Here is a 25239-nt window from a genome sequence, read left to right on the forward strand (position 1 = left end):
ACTGCCCCCTGACGCTTCCCAGGATCCCTGAGGGTATGCACATGTCCGCTGCATTTATAACGCTGCCGGCTACTGAACGCAGGTGAATCCGCATGTGTTCATTGATCCGTGCAGATTCACCGCATCCGATACATTGTACGGGTGAAATCTAACTTGCGGAGGCTTGTGTCCCTGCAAGATAAATAGATATGCTGTGGTCTGGAAAGACGCGCCACATGTCAGTCTCCACAGGTAAGCCGCGGGCATCTGTGGACATAGGATTTCTTGAAATCACATCCACTATGCTGTAACATCTGGACGCTGCAAGCATGCAGCATCCAACCCACAGCTTTTACTGACTGTGTGCACCTACCTTTAAGGAAGGAATCTGCTCTTATCTAGAGGATCCTTCAACATCCCCATGTCCTCAAAAGGGAAGAGCAAATTTTCTTGGAAGCTTTAGCGATGGACATGTCTAACTTCTGGGATTTGTCCAAGGACATGGATGCTGGATCATCAAAAGCATATTTTCCTTTGAGGGACGGCAGAGAAGTTCTTTCTTTCAGGTCTATTCCAATCTCTCTTAATCGGAGAGTGTTATGTGCTCATTAAGAGGGAATTATCCATGCTTTTACTGCCCGAGACCACCAAACATTACATCCTGTACCTATTTTTCAGGCAGAGTCTCACTCCCATTGTGGACCTTTAAAGCCTTATCCAGACTGTTTCTTCAACTGCAAAACAATGGCGCCCTCCCATGTCTTCCTCTGATGATGAAGAAGAGTCCGATGAACAAGAGTTCAGGGGATTAACAGACTACTGGTCCCCGACTTAGGGCACCTCCTGCTGGATATTGGTCTCTTGATACTACACCCCCCCCCCCCCCCCGGGACAGGAATTTAAAGATGCTTTCAACCTTCTCCCTGATTATGGATCTCAACTGGAAGGCAAAATTTGGGGTCTCGTCACATAGCACCTGCTCTATGCATGAAGGCAAGGTGACAGGCAAATCTTCCTTGCAGATTAGGCAACTCCTGTGCTTGGTTTTAACGAAGCATTTTCCTCCCTAAATAAACAAGAAAAAGGGGGACCCCAATTACATAGTGAACTTTCACGAAGATCAGTTACCAATCAGACGTAGCTGCAGGTACTGGTTTAGAAGGAGGGATAAAATCCACTGATGGTTTTCCTCTGGAGGTTGGAGATTCGTCCACCACACAGGAGAGCTCCTGCTCTGCTGGGTAGATATGCTACTTGAACGTCCACACCGCCAAGACGAAGCTTTGTGCTGTTGCACCTCCTGTCTCCTTGGTTGTTGCTGCTGCTGTGGTGGTTTACCCTCCAGGACCTCCATTCCGACAGCAGACAGACTAAGCTGCTGGGAGCGTCTTACCACGCTCCACTGCCTTTTAAATACAATCAGCTTCGGTGCATCTCCTGTATCCCTTCCGGTTTAATCATCGCAAGTTACTTCTGGTCATGAGACCTGCCGGCCACGTCATCAGGGAGAAACTCCGGGGCGTCCCCGCGCAGAGCTGGACGCCCAGAAGCCAGCACCAGAGCATGGTGCGGCGGCTGCGCACCCCACACGCACCCCTAAAGGCCCACCAGCCCCAGCGGTGGCGGCTTCAGGACACCACACCAGCCGAGGCAGGGGCACCCCAGCTGCCTGTACTGGTCTGGCCAGGCCTGGACAAGTCCATCATATCTTTAATCTTCTTTCTTCAGTTAAATACCCACAACTGAAAGTTCCCCCGTCAAGGACAGGAAGCCAGCTGATGCTTGGGAGAGATATCCACCCTTTTTATCTGTAGGCTTTCTTTCCTTGAAGGACAGATATTCTCTCCGCGGTGCTGCTATGGGGGAAGGTGAAACTGGGATTTCCCTGGAATAGGACATCAGATCACAGCTCTTCCAGGTCCAGTCTTAAGTTGGTTTGCTTTAACTTATTGAGTACACTGCCCTTCCTTCCTTTTTTAACGCTATTATACGTGTTTGCATCTCTTGCAAAGGTGGCGTTTTATAGCAATGGATCTATTACAGGCATTGGGTAAGGCTGGTTTCACACTTGCGTTTTTGTCTGCAGCGTTTTTTGCACAAAAAACGCATGCGTTTTTTTTCCCTATATTTAACATTGAAAACGCATGCGTTTTTTTGCACATGCGCTTGGTCGCGTTTTCAAACGCATGCGTTTTTTGTCTGCATGCGTTCATTTTCAAAAATGCTACCTGCAGTATTTTCTTGCGCGTTTTTTTGCCGCGAAAAAACGCATGCGTTTTTTCGCGGCAAAAAAATGCATTGCTGTCTATGTAAACGCATGCGTTTTTAAGCACATGCGTTTGTTTGCGTTAAAAACGCATGCGTTTTTATAGGAAAAAAAAACAGAAAACACACTGAAAAGCCACCCACCACCATCAAGGTGATAAAGGGATCCAAACCCTAACCCTAACTCTACCCCTAACCTCACCCCTAACCGTTTAATGAACATTTTCTGACAGTCATAGTGCCACGTATTTAAGTGCCACGTATCACGTATTTCAGTGCCACGTATTTAAGTGCCACGTATTTAAGTGCCACGTGCCACATATTTAAGTGCCACGTATTTAAGTGCCACATATTTAAGTGCCACGTGCCACGTATTTAAGTGCCACGTATTTAAGTGCCACATATTTAAGTGCCACGTGCCACGTATTTAAGTGCCACATGCCACGTATTTAAGTGCCACGTATTTAAGTACCACGTATTTCAGTTGCACTTATTTCAGTGCCACGTATTTCAGTCACGTTTAGGGTTAGGGTTAGGGGTAGGGTTTTCTTGTTTTTTCTTGTGTTTTCTTGTGTTTTTCTATAAAAACGCATGCGTCTAAAAAACGCATGCGTTTTACCGCGTTTACATGCGTTTTTCACACATGCGTTTTTTTTAAAAACGCATGCAGATAAAAACGCAAGTGTGAAACCAGCCTAACTTGGCTGTGGCTCCTTATACCTTTTGATTGTGCTGACTGGTTCTGCACTCATCTGTTTACAATATTGTTTACTTTTTAGAGCCTACATATTCAGCTTTATCTCTACCATCTCTTTACTATTTCATCCATTGCTTGGTTATGATGCTATTAAAGGGAACCTGTCACCCCGTTTTTTCCGTATGAGATAAAAATACTGTTAAATAGGGCCTGAGCTGTGCATTACAATAGTGTATTTTGTGGACCCCGATTCCCCACCTATGCTGCCGAAATACGTTCCCAAAGTAGCCGTTTTCGCCTGTCAATCAGGCTGGTCTGGTCAGATGGGCGTGGTGTCTTCCCCCAGATCTTGCTTATTTTTCCGTTGGTGGCGTAGTGGTTTGCGCATGTCCAAGTCCAGTATCCACTGCACAGGGGAGGGAAAAGAGCGCGATCTGCGCTACTCCCCTGGTGATCGGTGGGGGCGGCCATCTTCCTGTGGCCACGCGTGCGCAGATGGAGCGCTCTGCTGCCCGGGGCTTCAGGAAAATGGCCACGGGATGCCGCGCGTGCGCAGATGGAGATCGCGGCGGCCATTTTCCTGAAGCAGAGATGCGAACTCTGCTTCAGGAAAATGGCCGCCGCGATCTCCATCTGCGCATCCCGCGGCCATTTTCCTGAAGCCCCGGGCAGCAGAGCGCTCCATCTGCGCACGCGTGGCCATCTTCCTGTGGCCACGCGTGCGCAGATGGAGCGCTCTGCTGCCCGGGGCTTCAGGAAAATGGCCACAGGATGCCGCGCGTGCGCAGATGGAGATCGCGGCGGCCATTTTCCTGAAGCAGAGATGCGAACTCTGCTTCAGGAAAATGGCCGCCGCGATCTCCATCTGCGCATCCCGCGGCCATTTTCCTGAAGCCCCGGGCAGCAGAGCGCTCCATCTGCGCACGCGCGGCCACAGGAAGATGGCCGCCCCCACCGATCACCAGGGGAATAGCGCAGATTGCGCTCTTTTCCCTCCCCTGTGCAGTGGATTCTGGACTTGGGCATGCGCAAACCACTACGCCACCAACGGAAAAATAAGCAAGATCTGGGGGAAGACACCACGCCCATCCAACCAGACCAGCCTGATTGACAGGCGAAAACGGCTACTTTGGTAACGTATTTCTGCAGCATAGGTGGGGAATCGGGGTCCACAAAATACACTATTGTAATGCACAGCTCAGGCCCTATTTAACAGTATTTTTATCTCATACGGAAAAAACGGGGTGACAGGTTCCCTTTAACATCTTTCAAAACTTGAGAAGGTCTTTTGGAGTATTTATTACAGTATTATTGGGACAGCTCATAACATTGTTATTTTGCATTGTATACCAACCCGATCGGACGTGGCCCTTAGGTGTCACTATACCTCTCATTTGTACTCATTTTAATGATTATTGTCTGTATATTATTTGTAATAAAGTGATTATACATTAACTATTAATTGCTCTAAGGCCCACTTCTCTTTTTTGGTTATAAGAAAAAATAAATAAATCGAATGCCTGCATAATTTTTTTTTGTTTGACAACATTGTAATAAAAGGCAATCAAAACATTGTATCTACCTCAATATAGTATCGTTAAAAAGTCAGCTCAGGGTGCAAAATAAGCCCTCACCCAGCCCCATATCCTGAAAAAATTAAAGCAGTACGGGTCTAGGAAAATGACGATATAATCAAAAATACCTTTTAAATAAAAAAAACAAAAAACTTTGCATACAACTAATCACTGAGCTTATCGTTACCATGTGCAGCGCTGATGTCACATACAACTAATCAGTGAGCTTATTGTTACCGTGTGCAGCCCTGATGTCACATACAACTAATCAGTGAGCTTATTGTTACCGTGTGCAGCGCTGATGTCACATACAACTAATCAGTGAGCTTATTGTTACCGTGTGCAGCCCTGATGTCACATACAACTAATCAGTGAGCTTATTGTTACCGTGTGCAGCCCTGATGTCACATACAACTAATCAGTGAGCTTATTGTTACCGTGTGCAGCCCTGATGTCACATACAACTAATCAGTGAGCTTATTGTTACCGTGTGCAGCCCTGATGTCACATACAACTAATCAGTGAGCTTATTGTTACCGTGTGCAGCCCTGATGTCACATACAACTAATCAGTGAGCTTATTGTTGCCGTGAGCAGCCCTGATGTCACATACAACTAATCAGTGAGCTTACTGTTACCGTGTGCAGCCCTGATGTCACATACAACTAATCAGTGAGCTTACTGTTACCGTGTGCAGCCCTGATGTCACATACAACTAATCAGTGAGCTTATTGTTACCATGTGCAGCCCTGATGTCACATACAACTAATCAGTGAGCTTATTGTTACCATGTGCAGCACTGATGTCACATACAACTAATCAGTGAGCTTATTGTTACCGTGTGCAGCACTGATGTCACATACAACTAATCAGTGAGATTATTGTAACAGTGTGCAGCGCTGATGTCATATACAATTGATCTGTGAGCTTAAAGTTACCGTGTGCAGCGCTGATGTCATATACAACTAATCAGTGAGCTTAAAGTTACCGTGTGCAGCGCTGGTGTCATATACAACTAATCAGTGAGCTTATCGTTACCATGTGCAGCACTGATGTCATATACAACTGATCAGGGAACTTATTGTTACCGTGTGTAGCGCTGATGTCACATTCAACTAATCAGTGAGATTATTGTTACTGTGTGCAGCGCTGATGTCACATACAACTGATCAGTGAGCTTATTGTTAGCATGTACAATGTTGATGTCACAGACAGCTCTGCTGCCAATCTACTTGCAATAAGCCACTGCTCCACTCCAGAGCCACCATTTCTTGGCTTTGCTTAAAGTGGTCATTCCCTCTCCAGTGACCGCAGCCAGTAATTGCATCCAGTTACCAAGGTGGATGCAGGTCCTATTGGTAGGATCTGCATATAATATATATCTATGGCATAATTGGTTGCTATGATATAAATGAAAACGAAAGAACTCCCACATTAAGTGTAACTTACCACCTTTTCCCTGATTAAATCTGTAGAAAAATTGGGGTAATCGACATAGGTTTAAAAAAAAAAAATATATATATATATATATATATATATATATATATATATATATATATATATATATATATATATATATATATATATATACACACACACATATTATTTGTAAATATAAATTTTTTTTAAACATTTAAAAAAAAAATAGCAGCATCCCTCACGTGTCATCAGTATCTATAGACTCCCCGTGGGCTGCTCCTCCCTGAATGGATTCCATTGCTGTGGAGTACAGTGCCTTTTGTGCCACGGGCCGCTTCTCATCAGCTTGACTTTGAGCCCCATCTGTCTGCTTCTCTCTTTCCTGTTGCTCTATGTTGTGCACTCCTAAAAGAAGGCTGTAATCCATTATCTTGAAGCTTTCTAAAACCTGGGAAAGGATAAAGGTAATAGGATGCTGCTTATGCTGTGACATCTGCAGGTAGATAACATTATAAGGACAGTACAAGATACATGTGAACATACACACTGCACCATTCAGAAACAATCACAGGATTCCATACACTGTATTCACCACTGACCCTGCATCATCCTGGAACACAGTCTTGTAGAATCCTGCAGGGATTGATCTACTGCTCATCTGTTCCATTTTCCACTGAGCGCTGAGACATTGGTAAGGGGGCAGAGCAGTTTTCTGTCCTACTGCATAAAATACAGATGGGAGGTGCTAGCTACAACCTGTCTGTCCTATTACAAGGATTCCGACAGGCACAACTATAATAGGGGATTCAGGTTTCTTTACTTGTGTGGGCACACTGGAATGAATGTCACTTATAAAAGAGAGGTTAAAAACGCCAAATCGAGCACTAATGCTAATTCAGCACTCAATTGAGTACCACGGCCACGTCATTCAAGTGAGGGTCTCCACAAATGTCCTGCAATGCTTCCATGACATTGAGAAATGTGCTGCAGACAGAAAGATATACAGATACAAAAGGATACCTACAAATATTTCATACACTTTGCGCTTGCTAAGGGACAGCACAATTTTTTCTTTTGGAGTCGAAAAATGTACATTACCGTATATATTCGAGTATACGCCAACCCGAGTATAAGCCGAGATTCCTAATTTTGCAACAAAAAACTGGGAAAACTTAATCACTCGAGTATAAGCCTAGGGTGGAAAATGCAGCAGCTACTAGTATGTGTCAAAAATAAAAATAGATACCAATAAAAGTAAAATTTAGACATCAGTAGGTTAAGTGTTTTTGAATATCCATATTGTAAACGATATTTATAACCCTGTATGTAACCCCTTTCTCATGTACAGCACCATGGAATTAATGGTGCTATATAAATAAATAATAATAATATTGAATCAGGAGCCCCATATAATGCTCCATACAGTTCATGATGGCCCCATAAGATGCTTCATACAAAATACGCCCCATAAAATGCTGCATAAAGTTGATGATGGGCCCAATAAGATGCTCCATATTAAAATATGCCCCATATAATGCTACACAAAAGGTTAATAATGGCCCCAAAAGATGCTCTATAGAAATATTTGCCCCATATAATGCTGCATAAAGGTAAAAAAATGGCCCCATAAGATGCTCCATAGAAACATTTGCCCCATACAATGCGGCATAAAGGTTGACTATGGCCCCATAAGATGTATACAGTAATATGCCCCATATGCTGTTGCTGCGAATAAAAAAAAAAAAAAAAAAAGGCATACTCACCTCTCGTCGCTCAGGCTCCCGGTACTTGCGATATTCACCTGTCCCCGTTCCACCCCGGGCACCGCGGTGTCTTCCGAGTCCTCTGGCTGTGACGTTCAGGCAGAGGGCGTGCACTAACCACGTCATTGCACCCTCTGACCTGAACGTCACAGCCAGAGGACGCAGAAGACGGCGCGGCGCCCGTTGTGGAACGGGGACAGGTGAATATATTTTATTCTGAGGTTTAATCGCCTGGGTCTTAGTGGATTACAGCGGTGGACACAATAATACAATCAAACACTGCAATCCTATATATAATTTGGTGTATGAATCTGTATTTCAATTATACACTATATTTTAATGTAGGATTTACAATCAAGTTTAATTTAATCCACACTCCGTATCCTTCCCCTTTACCATAAGCTAGCTTAATAGCCACTCTGACCCATCTTGCTAAGGTCCTCTTGGACACCTTAAGACCCTTTCTAGACCCCAGGAAAGATACAAAAAGGGCCCTCTGTCTCTGTAATAATTATAGGGGATAACTCAGGAGACTCTTTGCGTGGAACAAGACAACTACAGGACACAGTTTTATAAGTGGTAAAGTCTATATTATCACACAGTGATTCAAACAGGTGCAGAGAGAAACTCAAGTCCACAACACTTGGTGCAAAATATTGAGTGCAGAGCAAAACCCCTTCCAGAATCTTGAAGTGAACTGCACTCCACGGTCAGAGATGATCTCATCCGGAACCACATGCAACCGAAACATTCTGTTTAACCAAGTTCACTGTATCTTTAGCTGAGGGGAGGCCGGTGCACGGAACAAAATGAGCAGCTTTAGTCAGGCGATCAACTACCACCATGATTGTATTCATGCCCCCCGATGTAGGCAGCTCCACAATAAAGTCCATTGATATAGACCCCCAAGGGCAGGACGGAACAGGTAATGGTTGTAGAAGACACGTAGGTGCCACATGAGGAGTCTTGTAACGAGCACATACCTCGCAAGAGAGAACATACTCCTTGGTATCCTTCAAGCAAGTTAGCCACCAGAAGAATTGGCTCAGGAACTCTTGTGTCTTCTGTACCCACCTGTGACCAGCCAACTTGGAGTCATGTACCAACTTGAGGATCTGCAGACAGACGACCTCAGGGACGTAGATACATCGATCTCTGAACCACATGCCACCCTTAAAGACAAGATTAATATCCACAGGTGGGTTGGCCAGAAATACATCACCGTCATAGGCCTCCCTGCACTCCTTCCACAAGTCCTGATCGTGGATAACTCCGATGAAATTGGCATCAGATAGAATGGTCTTGGACGGGGCTCCAGGTACGGAATACGCAGCATGGATTCGGGATAAAGCATTAGCCTTCCCATTACGAGAACCTGGACGGTACGAGATAACAAAGTTAAATTGATTTAAAAATAAGTTCCAACGAGCCTGACGAGGGAAAGACATCTAGTGGATCTAAGGAACTCTAAATTGCGATGGTCAGTTAGCACTATGATCTGTTGTGCAGCTCCTTGCAGATGATGCCTCCATTCTTTGAAAGCCGCAATAATAGCCAGCAATTCCTTGTCTCCCATGTCGTAATTCTTCTCTGCTGAGGTTAGTCTACGGGAAAAGAAAGCACATGGATGTAGCAGACCCTTCTCTCCAGTTCTTTGGGAGAGAATAGCCCCCAAAGCATTATCAGAAGCGTCCACCTCCACAATGAAAGAAAGTGTTGGATCTGGGTGTATCAACAGTGGTGCTGATGTGAAACAGATCTTAAGCTGATCAAAAGCATCTTGAGCCTGTGATGACCACTTAAAGGGCTTTTCCTTCTTTGTCAAGGAAGTAATGGGACGGACAATATCAGGAAAATTTCGAATGAAGTGTCTGTAGAAATTTGCAAAACCAATAAAACGTTGGACCTCCTTAACGTTCTTGGGTACCGGCCAGTCAAGGATAGCCTGAATCTTACCAGATTCCATGTTCAGCCCCTGGGGAGAGATGATAAAACCTAAGAACTGTATCTCAGAACGATGGAACTCGCATTTCTCCGGCTTAATATACAGATGGTTCTCTTTCAGACGTCTTAAAACAGTTTTGACATGTTCTTCATGTTCCTGTGGAGAGTCAGAAAAGATTAGTATATCGTCCAAATAGATCACTACAAACTGGTCCAACAAATCTCTGAAAATGTCATTAGCAAGATGTTGAAAAGTTGCAGGAGCGTTACAAAGCCCGAAGGGCATCACAAGAGATTCAAAGTGTCCATACCGGCATCTAAATACTGTGTCCAATCATCCCCTGGACCAGTTTAGAGAACACCTTAGCATGGCGGACTCTTTCCAGTAATTCGGGAATCAGAGGCAAAGGGTAACGGTTTTGAACGGTTACCTTATTGAGTTCACGATAGTCAACACAGGGTCTCAGGGTCCCATCCTCCTTTACAAAAAAGATAGGTGCCCCTGCTGGTGAGGAAGAAGAACGTATGAAGCCTTTGGCCAGATTTTCATCAATATACTCCTTTAAGGCTTGAAGCTCAGGTGCCGCCAAAGGGTATACGTTACCAAAAGGAATAGCTGCCCCAGGAAGCAACTCAATGGGACAGTCATAATGCCTGTGTGGAGGAAGCTGATCTGCATTCTTCTTGTCACAGATGTCAGAGAACTCTTTATATGCTGGAGGTAAAGAAAATACCTGTACATGTGGTTCCGTATCCGTGACTCAGGGACAGCTTCTGTTAACGCTGAGTTGCTCCTTGTGCAGGCATGTACTACGGAGGACAGAGAATGAACTTCTATCCCATATTGCAGCCAGCATGCAGCCAGCGGGTAAGGAAAGGGTGAATCAAACAACCGAAAACCCCGCCCTTATGGCTAAAGATTGTTCCCTCCAAATTCAGGTGACAGTGTCCCTTTAAATCTGAATGGGGGCAACTTAGGTGGGCTAGCTGGTGGCGGTTGCCCAGAGGGAAAAGTCGCTTGTGCAGCTACTTGCGTGCTTATGTCCTGAAAAGCCCGTCCATACTGGGACTCTATGCCAGCAAGTTTGTTTTCCTGGGCTGCCATGCGGGTGCTTAAGTCCTGCAAAGTCTGTCCAAACACTTGTTGATTGTGTTCAAAGCTTCCAAACTTCTTTTGCAGACCTTCCACATCTTTCTGCAGTGATCTAATTATGGAAAACTCCTGCTCTAGTCTGTTTTCTGCAGTCATTGTTCCAGTAGTCTCCTTTTTTTTTAGGCTAGAGTATACTGTAATAATTATAGGGGATAACTCAGGAGACTCTTTGCGTGGAACAAGACAACTACAGGACACAGTTTTATAAGTGGTAATGTCTATATTATCACACGGTGATGCAGAGAGAAACTCAAGTCCACAACACTTGGTGCAAATATCAAATGCAGCTCAGCAGTCTATAGGAAACTTCAGAGGAAAATGCAATCACACAGAAAGTCTATGAAGCACAGTTATTCTTGAGGATACTTGACACGAATAAGTCCTTGCTTAGTCCAAAACACAGATAGATAAGGCAGTTCAAATAATATCTTAGCTCAACCAGGGAGGCCTGGGTAATAGTATCAGGTTCTTGCAGAGCAGCAACAGCTTACATGTCCAGCAAATGCAGATGGAAGTAAACACGAGCAGCAGATGAAGGAGGATTACTGGAACTGGTGTATGCAGCAGGAACTCAGAGCAGAGTAGCAGGATAACCCCACAGGTTCACAGGAGCAGGTATATAGCCAGGGAGTCACCAGAGGTCAGCAGCTGGATGCAAGGCAGAATACTCTAGCACAGACTGAAGGCTGGGGTGGAGTTTTATAGCAGGAAGACACAGTGCACATGAGATCAAAGACGCAATCATGGAAAAGGGCAGTAATGCACAAAAAGGTAATAAAAAATGTTCAGAGTCTTGACAGTCTCCTCCATGGTTCTATAACTTCTAAATATTGAACTAAACATCTCCTAACATCCAGGGCATGTATTTTTTCTTCCTTATGGTTCCTAGGGTTAGAATAGAATGATGGTAACAATCTCCTGTGACGTATGGAATTTTTTAACAACTTTAGGGAGATATCTGGGGTCTATCCTCAAAACTACCCTATCCTCCAGAACCCGAGTGTACGGGGGGGATCTGGATGTCGCTCATTCTGTGAGCCGATATTAGGGCTACTAGCAGGGATGTCATTAGCGAGATTATCCTGTCTGAGGCAGAATGCAAAGGCTCAAAGGGGCTTTCTGTCAATGATGTTAAGACTAGATTCAAGTCCCAGGGAGGGGCTCTACAGGAAGGGATTGATCTAGCTCTGCCACAGTCTTTGATAAACCTAGCGATCCACTTATTACCTGCTAGGGCTGAGACCTGAACCTTAAGGGTGCTGACTTAAGACCGAGCTCTAGCTCCAGGATAGATGTTAAAATGGATTATTTAATGCCCCCTAGGAGGATAAAAATTTCCTCCAGGTCCTCTCCCATAGATCTTTGTGGTTACCTGCTTTCTACTACTAAGTAGGGTAGAAACTCAACTAGCCGAAAACCCCTTTTTTTCAAAAATCGACCTCTCAAGTTCCAGGCTGTTAAATGAAGCCCAGACACATGAGCATGAAGAAAAGACCTCTGGGAAAGAAGGAACCATGGGTTCTCCCAGAGGACTAGGATCGAGATCGACATTGCTCTCAGCCAAAAGAACTTTGGACAAAAAGGGAGCTATAAGGATAACCCTTGCTTTGTCTTCCCAGATCTTTTTTAAGACTGAATGAATGAGACACACGAGGGGGAAAGGCATAGAGTATCCCAAGGGTCCACTTCATCCTGAAGGTGTCCACCATGTGAGGGTTCTCTCATGGGTCTAGAAAGCAGAATTTATGGATCTTCCTGTTCTTCTTGAAAGCAAAAAGATCTACTTGAGGGAGACCTCACGTCCACAATCTGAATACGGTCTACTTTAGAGACCACTCTCCCTGGCTTAGGAAGTCTGCCTTGAGATTTTCCTTTCCTCTGATATGCAGGGCCGATAATGAGAGGACTTGCTGTTCTGCTATATATATAACTTGAAATCAACATGAGGGGACGAGAGTGAGTACCCTCTTGGTAGTTTATATGGGCTACTGTAACTCTGTTGTCAGAAAGTACCCTCACTTCGTGACCCCGCAGAAAAGGTAGCAGCTAGTTTAATGACAGCTCTACTGCCAGGATCTCCCAGCTGTTTGAGGAGGCTCACTTTTTCTTTGACTAAGTTCTTTGACTAAGTTTTTTGTACCCAACAGTCATCTAGGTGGGATCCCCATCCCCTGAGACTGGCATCCGAAGTAACCACCCTGGACACATTGTTTACCCAGGGTACTCCCCTTGGTGCTAAATTTATCCCTAGCCACCACAGAAAAAAGAGTGGACCACTGTTTCAAGAAGAGTCAACCTGCCTTTCAACCGTCCTTGCAAGACCACTTCGTTTTCCAGGACACACCACTGTAAATCCAGTGTATGGAACTGGGGCCATTTGATCTCTTGAATACAGAAGTCAGAGAACCCAGCAGTGACATTATCTTCCTGAGGGACATTTCTGGATTTGCCACTGTAGATGAGATGAGGCTTATGATCTTTCCTTCCTTCTCCTCCGGGAGGCGGCATTCTTGTTTTTCAGAATCTATTACTAGGCCTAGGAAGACCTGTGATGTTAATGGTCGTAGCCTGGATTTTTTGAGCTTTAAATGCCACCTTAACTTTTCCAAGGTGCTGCTGACCACCCTGACTTGTCCTTGACACTGAAGGAATGAGTCACGCATAATTAGGAAGTCGTCCAGATATGGCACTACCAGTATGTCCTTTTACCAGAGATGAGCTGTTACCTCTGATATTATCTTTGTAAAGATCTAAGGAGGAATTGCTAGTCCAAAGGGAGAGAGCCCTGTATTGGAAGTGCCTAACCTCTGTATCTGAACTGCTACTCTGAGGAGTCTCTTATATTGCATGTGAATTGGTACATGACAGTATGCATCTTTGAGGTCCTGGACTGTCATAACAGCCCGGGAAGAGATCCTTCACGGTGGTCCTTACTGACTTCATCCTGACCAAAAGAATGATTAGGAATTAGCTTAAAGACTTCAGATTTATTCTAGTTCTTAAGGATGCATCCGTTTTTTTTAAATCTGGAATAAGGGGGAGAAGAACCCCTTTTTTATTTCTCCTGGAACTTCCTCCAATACATGACTCTCCCCGAGCACTAGGATCTTGTTTTCTAGCACTAGATATTTGTGCGAGGATAGCTGAGGAGGGGTCTCGATATACAGCTCTGGCAAAAATGAAGAGACCACTGCAAAATGTTTAGTTTGTCCGATTTTACTTTATAGGTATATTTTTGAGTAAAATGTAAATTGTTCTTTTATTCTATAAACTACTGACAACAGGTCTGCGAATTTCCAAACAATAAATGTTGTATTTTTTTCTGACAAAGAAAAATGGCCAAAATTAAAAAACAAAACAAAACAGTAAAACAGTGCTTTCAGCCCTCAAATAATGCAAAGAAAAAAGGTCATAATCATTTAGAAACAACAATACTAATGTTTTAATTCAGGAAGTGTTCAAAAATCAATATTGTCTGGAATAACAACGATTTTTAAATCACAGCTTTCACACGCCTTGGCATGCTTTCCACCAGTCTTTCACACTTCTTCTGGCGCAAAAATTTAAGCAGTTCTTCTTTGTTTGATGGCTTGTGACTATCCATCATCCTCTTGATTACATTCCAGAGGTTTTCAATGGGGTTCAGGTCTGGAGATTGGGCTGCCCATGACAAGGTTTTGATGTGGTGGTCTCTCAATTTTTGGCAGAGCTGTATATTTCCCGTGGAAAGGTATGAAATCTTAGTTTTAGGCCTGACCCTCTGATGTGGAGGATCCTGGCACTGGAAGAAATCTTTTCCCAGGCTGGGAAGAAGAAAAAGAACCTTCCTCCCAGTCGAGCCACTGAGATTTTTGGAATCGCGTGAGGGTCCCCCGAAGAAGAAACCCCTGCCCCACCTCTAGATCGGCCTATCCGGATCTCTGGATGGCTTCTCATGGGTGTACTGTTCCTTCCAAAAGGACCGCTGAAATGATGGCTAGCGTGCTCTCTCCAGTATTTCATCCAGGGTGGGCCCGAAAAAGGATTTTCCCTCACAGGGGAGGGAACAAAGTTTGACCTTCTCCTGCAAGTCTCCCAACCCAAACTTTAGCCAGACCGCCCTACGACCCGCATTAGACAGTGTAGCTGATTTAGCTGCCAACTTAGCAGAGTCTGCGGAGGTGTCTGCCAGGAATGCTGCTGCCCATTTAAAGGTTGGGATTGAGGCCAGGATGGTATTCCTTGGGACCTTCTGTTCCAGTTGATCCTCTTGGTTAACCCGACCTTTAGAGATATGGCTGCCCAGGTTGCCGCAATTGCTGTACTTAAAGCAACTGTGGAGGCCTCCCATGTTGCTCTAAGGAAGCTATCAGTCTTCCTGTCCAACGGGTCCTTTAGTGAACCTAGTTCTTCAAAAGGTAGGGAGAGCCTCCTGGAGATCTTGGATATCGCTACATCCAGCTTAGGGGCCTTGCCCCAAGAAGTAGTAGTCTCCTGTTCAAAAGGGTATTTCCTTTTAAAAGGAAGCTGAAAACTGTCAACTTCTCTCTGGTTTTTCCCACTCCCTCTTAATGAGGTCCTGCACCTGCTCATTCATTGGAAAATTCCTGCGTTTCGTTTGCATGAGACCCCAAACATCATGTACTGAACTGACCTCTTGGATTTTTAGTCTACAAGACCCATTGTAGACCTTATGGACTTCACCAACTTATCCGTCTCATCAAAGGAAAAAACAAAGTCGACCCTCTGCGTCACTGTCAGATGATGTGAAACTTAGGCCAGATTCACACAGACACTTTTCCTCTGACCCTGCAGAATTATCCAATGACGGAGGGGATACCCTAGATCTATTTTCCCTTTAGAGCCCCTATCTTCTGAGTGGGACAGTGATTTTATGGACCTCTGTACTTCCGTTCTGATCAAAGATTTTAGACTGGCAGCAAAATTAGGGGATTCCTCTGAAATAGTCTGCTCTATACACGAATGACAGTTTCTTTGACCATACTCTCGACAGCCCCTACCCACAGAGGGGGTACTCCCTGTAGTTTGTTTTCCCTGTACATCTCCTATCTCCCACCGTGAAAAATAGAAGCAAAGAGAGACATGGAAAAAAAAACTATATGAGCGAAAAAAGGGGCATTAGCATGCTGAACTTTCTCATAGATCACTCACCACTAGGAAACTTTTAAGGGTACCGGATCAGGAGGTTGGACCACATCCGAAAGGTCTCCCCTGGAGACTGCATAATCCCTGATCCTACTGGAGCTGCGATGTATGCTGGTTTCTGCAGTACCTCACATACTGCCAGAACAACCCACTCTGCTGCTGCCACTACGACCTGCACATGGCTGCTGGGGTGCCTGCTTCCTATAGGGTTGAGACGGCCGTTTTCTTTTTTTTCTATTGCTACTGTTGCAGCAGCGGTGAAGAATGCTCCTGCGGTTGCTGTGCCTCCATATTGCATCCGCCTTCTGCCCGCCAGTGGTCCCTTAACATGCCATTCCACGAGGGGACCGCCGGCCAGCATGCACAGCCTGCTTTCGGTACCCAACCTCAGAAGTCACAGGTCAGTAAGCGCATCAACCATACGCGTCTTCTAGGGACCTCGCACTTCTGGTCACGTAGCTGACAGGCAACAGCCACAGTCTGGCTGGTGCTCCTATGTCCAGGGAGGATAAATTGATGGACCCTCTGTGGCACCTCCTGCCAGTGAAGCTGCTGCACCAGAGGTGAGCGCTATCAGCCGCTGGCTTATCCGACTCCCCACGGTCTAGGCAATGAGTACTGCTTTCTTCATTTCCGCGGCACACATTTGTGCGCAATGCCCTGGGGATGCGTGGCTGACGTTTACCGGCAAAAGGCCTTGCTCATGTTTGCTCAGGGAGGACACCCCAGTGGGGTCCTCCATGGCGCTTCCAGCTACCTCTGGTGCCCTGCCAGACCCCAGCCAACCCAGGGCCAGGAATCCGGTTATTTACCGAACTGAGTGTTCTCCATCAAGGACAGGAAACCAATGGATGTAGAGAGAGGAGAAGCCCTTTTAATCTGTAGGTTTCCTGTCCTTGAAGGGGGGATCCCCTCTCTCAGGGTGCAGTCAAGGGTGATTGAAAAATATTAGTAATCATATCATCTTGCCAGCTGGGCTACATTCTGTGGAACTGTGGTAATGCGCTAACGAAAAATACCGTAATCAGGATGTTATAGAAAATGAAGATATGACATTATAATCATTTACCTGCATATTGGAGGAAAAGAGGACATAGTTTGATCAAAACAGTTCTTTGATCATAGGGTGAGAAGCAATGTGTCTAGGGAAGGTTGGTGGGAGAGTACAGAGTTGGGGTCCCAGAAAGAATGTAAAAGGCCAAGGACACGGCACAAACAAGGAAAATGAAAGGCATTCAAGGAGGGTTACGTGGAAAAGATCAGAGCATTCAGGAAGTCCTAGCTGGAGGAAGACATGCTGGGTGAAGTAAGCCCATGGAGCACTGAAGAGGGCCACACCAAGGTAGCACAACATGGAGGCACAAAGGGAGAAGTCAATGAGATAATAACTGCAGACAGAGATCCAATTGGGCGAGCAGTTCCTTTCTGTGATCTTAGACACTATGCAAATCAGTGAAAGCTTCAAGGTATTGTCAGGGACTTTTTTTTTTTTTTTTAATATTAACTATTGACATAAGAACTAACAGGCAGGTGGATGCCAACTAGCTAGCTGCCTGTTCTGCACACCGGCGATCTATGTGATTCTATGACTTCACATTGACAGACCAGCTTCTCTTCCGCTCTGCTATGTTAACGGAGCCAGACTGTCGATGTTCAGCTGATTGATAGCCAGCTGCCTACAGTTATGCAGCAGGGAGCCAGCGGTCAATCAGCAGGACGTTGGCTGTCATGGACTGTCAACTAAGCAGCCCGGAAGAGCAAGAGCTGCTCTGTTGACGTGAAGCAGCAGAATCATCAGAAGAAACAATCCATGACTGCTACGAGCCAGCACCACATAGAACAGGCAGGTGGTTAACAACTGCCTTTTAGTGCTTAGGCTAATTGTATAAAAAAAAATTGTTCCAGTTAAGGAATTAAAATGCGTCTGTTGTAGCAATTATGTTTTTTGCTTTATCAATTTTATACTGTTCATTTCATTCTGGGTGAACAGTCATTACTTTTCCATACACTTGTTGTTGTGCATTCTTTGACAACTGTCCCCTAGAATGTTTGTAGGGATATTGTTATTGTGACGTATTCTTATTGTTTGTCATTGGTATTGAGAATAATAGTATTAATTGGTACTGTACAGTATTCAGAAAGTAAGCCAATAAAAAATAAACAATTCAGCATACTGAAGAACAACTTACCAAACAGTCTCTCTGCATGGTCTTAACCAACGCACTGAATGTGTCATTATCAAGAAGCAGTCCCTCTGGGGAATCCTGTATGAAATCGAGGTCTTTGTAGGTAGGGCTCCGTTTCTCCCTTTCTTTCTTTGAAGCACGTCTCTTGTAAGTGGAGCCCTTAAGGTCATACTTGTAATGCATACGGACCACTCTTGGCAGGATATTGTTCATCACTACAACCCGAATATTCTTTCCACCAGACTGCACACAATACAAACCATAGAACTTGGGCAGAAGTGTCCGTGGATTTTGGTTCAGGTTCTGTTACAATACAAGGAAAAATTCCTCAGTATGGAAACTTGAGATATCCCATAAATAGTAGAGATGAGTTATCTTTGTGGCATCAACAAATATTCATAGTTAGGGGTTATGAAGTCTGATCACTTGGTAATACCTTGTTACCACTTGGCCACTAAGACCATCTTGGGGTATGTGCCAACTATCAGGAATAGTGATGAGCTAGTGTACCCGTTGCTTGGGTTTTCCAGAGAACGCTCGGGTGATCTCCGAGTATTTGTTATTGTTCGGAGATATAGTTTTCATAGCCTCAGTTGCATGATTTACGGCTTCCAGATAAGCTGAATACATGTGGGAATTCCCTAACAAACAGGCATTCCTCACATGTATTAAGCGTATCTGGAAGCCGTAAATCATGCAACTGAGGCAATGAAAACTATATCTCCGAACAATAACAAATACTCGGAGGTCACCCTAGCGTGTTCGGGAAAACCCGAGCAACGAGTAAAATCGCTCATCACTAATCAGGAACTGTTGAGGGATTGACACTGCGTATTTATGCAGCATCAAACCCGAAGCGGCCACATGTTACACCATAGTGGATGTCATTTCTAGAAATCTCATGCCTACAATGTGTCCACAGATGCCCACGGATCACACATGGAAACTGACATGCGGCGTGTCTGCCCCAGACTGCAGCATGTCTATTTATCTTGTGGAGACTCTAGTCTCCAAAAGAGAAATTACATCAATAGAATGGTCACGGGGTCCTTCTCCGGTACCACACAATCCAGCCAGCGAAGAGTGAACAATCCGAGACCTTTATTTAGGCAAAAATACAAAAGGTCCATATACGATCCACACAAAGGATAAAATAGTCCAGAACACGAATGCAGTTCAGTAACAGGATAAAAGTCCAACAATCCAGCAGACAGAGGATAGCATAGTCCATATACTCTTCTTTCTATCTCAGAGATGCTGTGAACACATCATCATTCCACACAGGACTGATCTGTGTCTCACCTCCCTAATATATACAAGTCCCTCTCCTCATTCACAGGTTAGGGGGGTGGGTCGCAGGGGCTCATTGTTTCAACAAGCTAGTTCAATATGTCATTAGCATATTAGCAAACATGATTATTCTCACTGACCCTGTGAGAAGACAACAATACCGTACAGTGGGGGTTGATATCAGATGGCAACCACAGCCATTCATCAATTAGCAAATAACTCCTTCTACAAGAGAACACCATGAAAATAAGTAAAATAGAAATATACACAAAAATGATACCCACATAGCATATCTCACCATCACAAGAATGTATTGGATACAGTAAATCCGCACGGTTCAGTGAACACACAGGGATTCACCTGCGTTCAATAGAAGGCAGGTGAATTTGGACTCAGAACATACGCTACATCCTAAGTGCTGTTAGTGCCGGATCATATGATTTTTTATTCAACAAAAATAACAATTACATCTTATACCAAATAACACACAATAAAGCATTTACACTGCGTGCAGAACTATTAGGCAAGTTGTTTTTTGGATCACATGATACTTTTCATACATGTTGTCCTACTCCAAGCTGTTCAGGCTTGAGAGCCAACTACCAATTAAGTAAATCAGGTGATGTGCATCTCTGTAATGAGGAGGGGTGTTGTCTAATGACATCAAAACCCTATATAAGGTGTGCTTAATTATTAGGCAACTTCCTATCCTTTGGCAAAATGGGTCAAAAGAGAGATTTGACGGGCTCTGAAAAGTCCAAAATTGGGAGATGTCTTGCAGAGGGATGCCGCAATCTTGAAATTGCCAAACTTTTGAAGCGTGATCACCGAACAATCAAGCGATTCATGGCAAATAGCCAACAGGGTCGCAAGAAGCGTGTTGGGCAAAAAAGGCGCAAAATAACTGCCCATGAATTGAGGAAAATCAAGCGTGAAGCTTGCAAGATGCCATTTGCCACCAGTTTTGCCATATTTCAGAGCTCCAACGTTACTGGAGTATCAAAAAAGCACAAGGTGTGCGATACTCAGGGACATGGCCAAGGTAAGGCTGAAAAACGACCACCTTTGAACAAGAAACATAAGATAAAACGTCAAGACTGGGCCAAGAAATATCTTAAGACTGACTTTTCAAAGGTTTTATGGACTGATGAAAGGAGAGTGACTCTTGATGGGCCAGAGGCTGGATCAGTAAAGGGCAGAGAGCTCCACTCCGACTCAGACGCCAGCAAGGTGGAGGTGGGGTACTGGTATGGACTGGTATCATCAAAGATGAACTTGTGGGACCTTTTCGGGTTGAGGATGGATTGAAGCTCAACTCCCAGACCTACTGCCAGTTTCAAGGAGACAACTTCTTGAAGCAGTGGTACAGGAAGAAGTCGGTATCGTTCAAGAAAAACATGATTTTCATTCAGGACAATGCTCCATCACATGCCTCCAACTACTCAACAGCGTGGCTGGCCAGTAAAGGTCTCAAAAAAGAAAAAATAATGACATGGTCCCCTTGTTCACCTGATCTAAACCCCATAGAGAACCTGTGGTCCCTCATAAAATGTGAGATTTACAGGGAGGTGTCAGGATCCCTTCGCCGCGGCCAGCAGTTTGTCACAAAATCCACAGGGATTCCTGACCACTGTCACCAATATGTCAGGGATCCACACCGTGACCGTCACCCCTACGTCACTGATCGGGGTGACTTTAGGCCAACAGACGGCTATCACATGTGCAGGGGGGCTTATCTTAGCTATCCCTCCACTCCACAATGTGATAAAAAGACACACACAAGGCTATTGACCTCTTAGTTTACAGCAGGGGCTTATTCTAGGTATCCCACTGCTCTTCAATATACCACGAACTGCAGGGACTTATGTATCCCGCTTACAGTTCCACTTAACACTTGCAGCTCTCTGGCGCCCCCTTTACCCGCAGGTCAGATTAGGTACTGCACCTAGGGTAATTAGTCGCCAGAAAGGCTGCCTGCTATGTACTGGCTATTGGGCAAGCTGCAGCGACGCGATAAACTACTCCCGCTCAGGCAGGAACAATAATTATCAAGCCGCAATCGCTACAACACCCAAAGGCCTGCACACGGTAGTGCCGCCACCAGCTTCGATTACACGGGTCCGAAGCTAACCCAAAACAGTAGCGTAATTCCCTTCAGAGACAGGGCACGGTTTAGGGCAGGAAGAACGAACTAGTATTAAATATTATACCCCATAAATGATTTTTAGGCAGTGTTTATAAAAAGTTATTTTACAAGGATGTTACAAAAGAGACAATTGCAAATATGTACAAGGTAATTATAAAAAAACAGGGAATAACATGAGAATTACACTTACAGTTGTTCAAAGCATTGCAGGTAACCAGGCTAGGGGAGTTTCCATCTATCCCAGTGCATTAGCACTCGCAGTCAGGTCGCTTCAGGTACAAACTCACAACTGACAACTGGAAGCCTGCCAGCAACTTTATAACCTACAGCCTGTGACCTCACAGAAAGGGTTGAGTTAGGATCGCCCTCCCCTTTCTTCAGTTTGAGTAAGGCAACCTTAAATTTGTCTACTTTCTATAACTTCGCTACAAAACATGTCATAGTCGTAACAAACCCAGCATTCATCTCGGATTAACGTGGGCATTCTAATGAGATCAAATATGTCCTATCTGGGATACATATTTACAGAGAAATCCCTACTTCTTTACTAAATGGAGTTAGAAGCCCGTGTTTCGAGGGATGAGTAGATCCACCGAGGGCGATTAAGAATATATATTTTCATGTTCTTAACGTAAATGGTTTGCGTAATATCTTACAAAAACAAAACAAAGAACTTCCATGTGTTCTAGAGACTTAGAATCCAGTTCTTGCTGGAGGAAGATTCTAACCTGGTCGTAAAAATTCCTTTAGGCAATAAAACGCTCTTGGCTGAGTGAAAGGGAAGGGGGGGCTTTTTTAGCCCACAGCTTGCTAGCAAGAGAAACTACTTATATGATATTTCATACCATATCGTGACAGGAGGGAAAACAGTCCACCTCTCGGAAGTGTCTGGGAGGCTGTGGTGGCTGCTGCACGCAATGTTGATCGTAAACAGATCAAGCAACTCACAGAATCTATGGATGGAAGGCTGGTGAGTGTCATCATAAAGAAAGGTGGCTATATTTGTCACTCATTTTTGGGGGGTTTGTTTTTGCATCTCAGAAATGTTTATTTCTAAATTTTGTGCAGTTATATTGGTTTACCTGGTGAAAATAATCAAGTGAGATGGGATTATATTTGTTTTTATTAAGTTGCCTAATAATTCTGCACAGTAATATTTACCTGCACAAACAGATATCCTCCTAAGATAGCCAAATGAAAAATAACCCACTCCAACTTCCAAAAATATTAAGCTTTGATATTTATGAGTCTTTTGGGTTGATTGAGAACATAGTTGTTGATCAATAATAAAAATAATCCTCTAAAATACAACTTGCCTAATAATTCTGCACGCAGTGTAGAAAAAATTTTCTTCCTCCCCCTCCAAAAAAAAAATCATATTAAAAAACAACCGATCATCCCCCACTTTGAGGGTGGCTCAGCCCTGACCCAACATCTGGCAATTAACTTTCTGGCCATGAATAGCAGCCTAGCCAGGGCCAACTTCTTTTGAGTTATTAACTCCAATTTCTTCAACGAACCCCAACAGACACACTAATGGAGTAATAAGCACTACACATTCATGCCTCCCTTGAATCAGACTAATCACCACAACCCAAAAAACTTGTAATCGCGGACATTCCCACATCATATGCAGAATACCTGCACCCTCATTCATACATCTCGGACACTCAGAAGGGTTTTCACACCAACCCTATGTAGGAACTCATGGGATCTGTAAGCTCTATGAATGGTATACAGTTGCGACAATCAACCAGGTTCACTTAATGACAATTTCGGAACATATTCCAATATAGACTCCCAAACTTCATCTTCCTATACACCCAATTCTTCCTCCCATTTGTCCAGTACACGGACAGGGTGTCGCAGTAAAAAGGTATGCAACCGGTCCTCATATATTGTGGAAACAACCCTTCTCGTGGACAAATATATATATATATATATATATATATATATATATATATATATATATATATATATATATATATATATATATATATATATATTAATTATATATATATATATACATACATACATACATACATACATACACACAAAATATCTTTCTGTACCCCTTAGACCACTCACCCGCCTCTGCTGCCTGTAGGCATGCTGGACCCTAATATTTTAAAAAAATAAATAAATAAATCGATCCGTATCAGGCACCTGAAATTCTTCTTGCAAGGACTCAAACAATTTCAACGCCTGATTTACAAGTATCTGCGATAGACAGCACATCCCCTTTCGCGACCAAGCCTTCTGATCCCCCAATTTATAGAATTCACCCAAATTTTCGTTCATCCAAATGGGGGTATAGATCTTCATTTCAGAGATCCTTCTAATCTTTTTTATCCTGGGCCACGTCTTCTTGCACCAGACCCAGAGAGTGGGTGAACCTCTTACCCAATCCACCAGCCCTTGCACCAGAGGAGCCCTCCGAACCACATATTCAAGCATAGCCTGCACTGAACGCCCATCGACCATTGAAACCCTACCTCTGATATGTTGGCCTTGGGATACCAGAAAATATATCCAGGGATTAGGCAGAGCAAGTACCCCCTCCTCCTTAGGTCTCTGCCAGATCTCCAATTCAATCCTGGGCTGACATTCACCCCAGACCAAATCAGGAAATATGGAATTGAGTCTCTGGAATAAACCCCATGGAGCAGACAGTATTTAGCCATAGCATGTGCTACTGGCTGGAAGCATAGTCTTGTTTCTATTGATATGTCTCAACACAAATACTAGTTTGAACACTGCTCCCTCCTCATGCACTCTACTGAGAAATCACACATGGGAAAATACAATAGGACATATAAGGTAGGTGGAAGTAAAAGTAGATGCTGCTTAGAAGATTTTTTTCCACAGCCCATTTGAGCATAACTTTCCAAAAAAAACATTTCTTAACCCCTTAGTGACAGAGCCAATTTGTTACTTAATGACCAGGCCAATTTTTACAATTCTGACCACTGTCACTTTATGTGGTTATAGCTATAGAAAGCTTCAACGTAACACACCGATTCTGAGAATGTTTTCTCATGACATATTGTACTTCATGTTAGTGGTAAACTTTCTTCGATATAACTTGTGTTTATTTATGGAAAAAACGGAAATTTGGCAAAAAATTTAGAACATTTGGCAATTTTCAATTTTTGTACCCTTAAATCAGAGAGATATGTCACACAAAATAGTTACTAAATAACATTTGCCATTTCTACTTTACATCAGCACAATTTTGTAAACCGTTTTTTTGTAGGAACATTACAAGGGTTAAAAGTTAACCAACGATTTCTCATTTTTCCGACAAAATTTACAAAACGATTTTTCTTGGGGACCACATCACATTTGAAGTGAGTTTGGGAGGGTCAATATAACAGAAAATACCCAAAAGTGACACCATTCTAAAAACTGCATCCCTCAAGGTGCTCAAAACCACATTCAAGAAGTTTATTAACCCTTCAGGGGCTTCATGAGAACTAAAGCAATGTGGAAGGGAAAAAATAAACATTTTACTTTTTCACAAAATTTTTTACTTTGGAACCAATTTTTTTTATTTTCACAAGGGTATCAGGAGAAAAAGGACCACAACATTTGTTGTGTAATTTCTTTTGAGTATGCCAATACCCCGTATGTGGGGGAAAGCCACTGGGCGCATGGCAGGTCTTAGAAGGGTCTGAGC

The 25239-nt window shown here is 43.9% G+C and overlaps 1 protein-coding gene across 8 annotated transcripts in view; it reads right to left on the bottom strand.

Moving 5' to 3' along the window:
* The window catches only part of PIP5K1C (phosphatidylinositol-4-phosphate 5-kinase type 1 gamma), a 291197-nt gene that overhangs the window by 186372 nt on the left and 79586 nt on the right, over positions 1–25239 (bottom strand). For all 8 annotated transcript variants that reach the window (XM_077253750.1, XM_077253725.1, XM_077253742.1 and 5 more), the window contains 2 exons: positions 18128–18427; positions 6176–6381 (listed from right to left, as the gene is read on the bottom strand). In XM_077253750.1, coding sequence (XP_077109865.1) covers positions 6176–6381; positions 18128–18427 — 506 coding nt within the window. The remainder of the gene's footprint in view (positions 1–6175; positions 6382–18127; positions 18428–25239) is intronic.

Source organism: Ranitomeya variabilis, chromosome 1 (genome assembly GCF_051348905.1).
Source record: "Ranitomeya variabilis isolate aRanVar5 chromosome 1, aRanVar5.hap1, whole genome shotgun sequence".
NCBI classification, from domain to species: Eukaryota; Metazoa; Chordata; class Amphibia; order Anura; family Dendrobatidae; genus Ranitomeya; species Ranitomeya variabilis.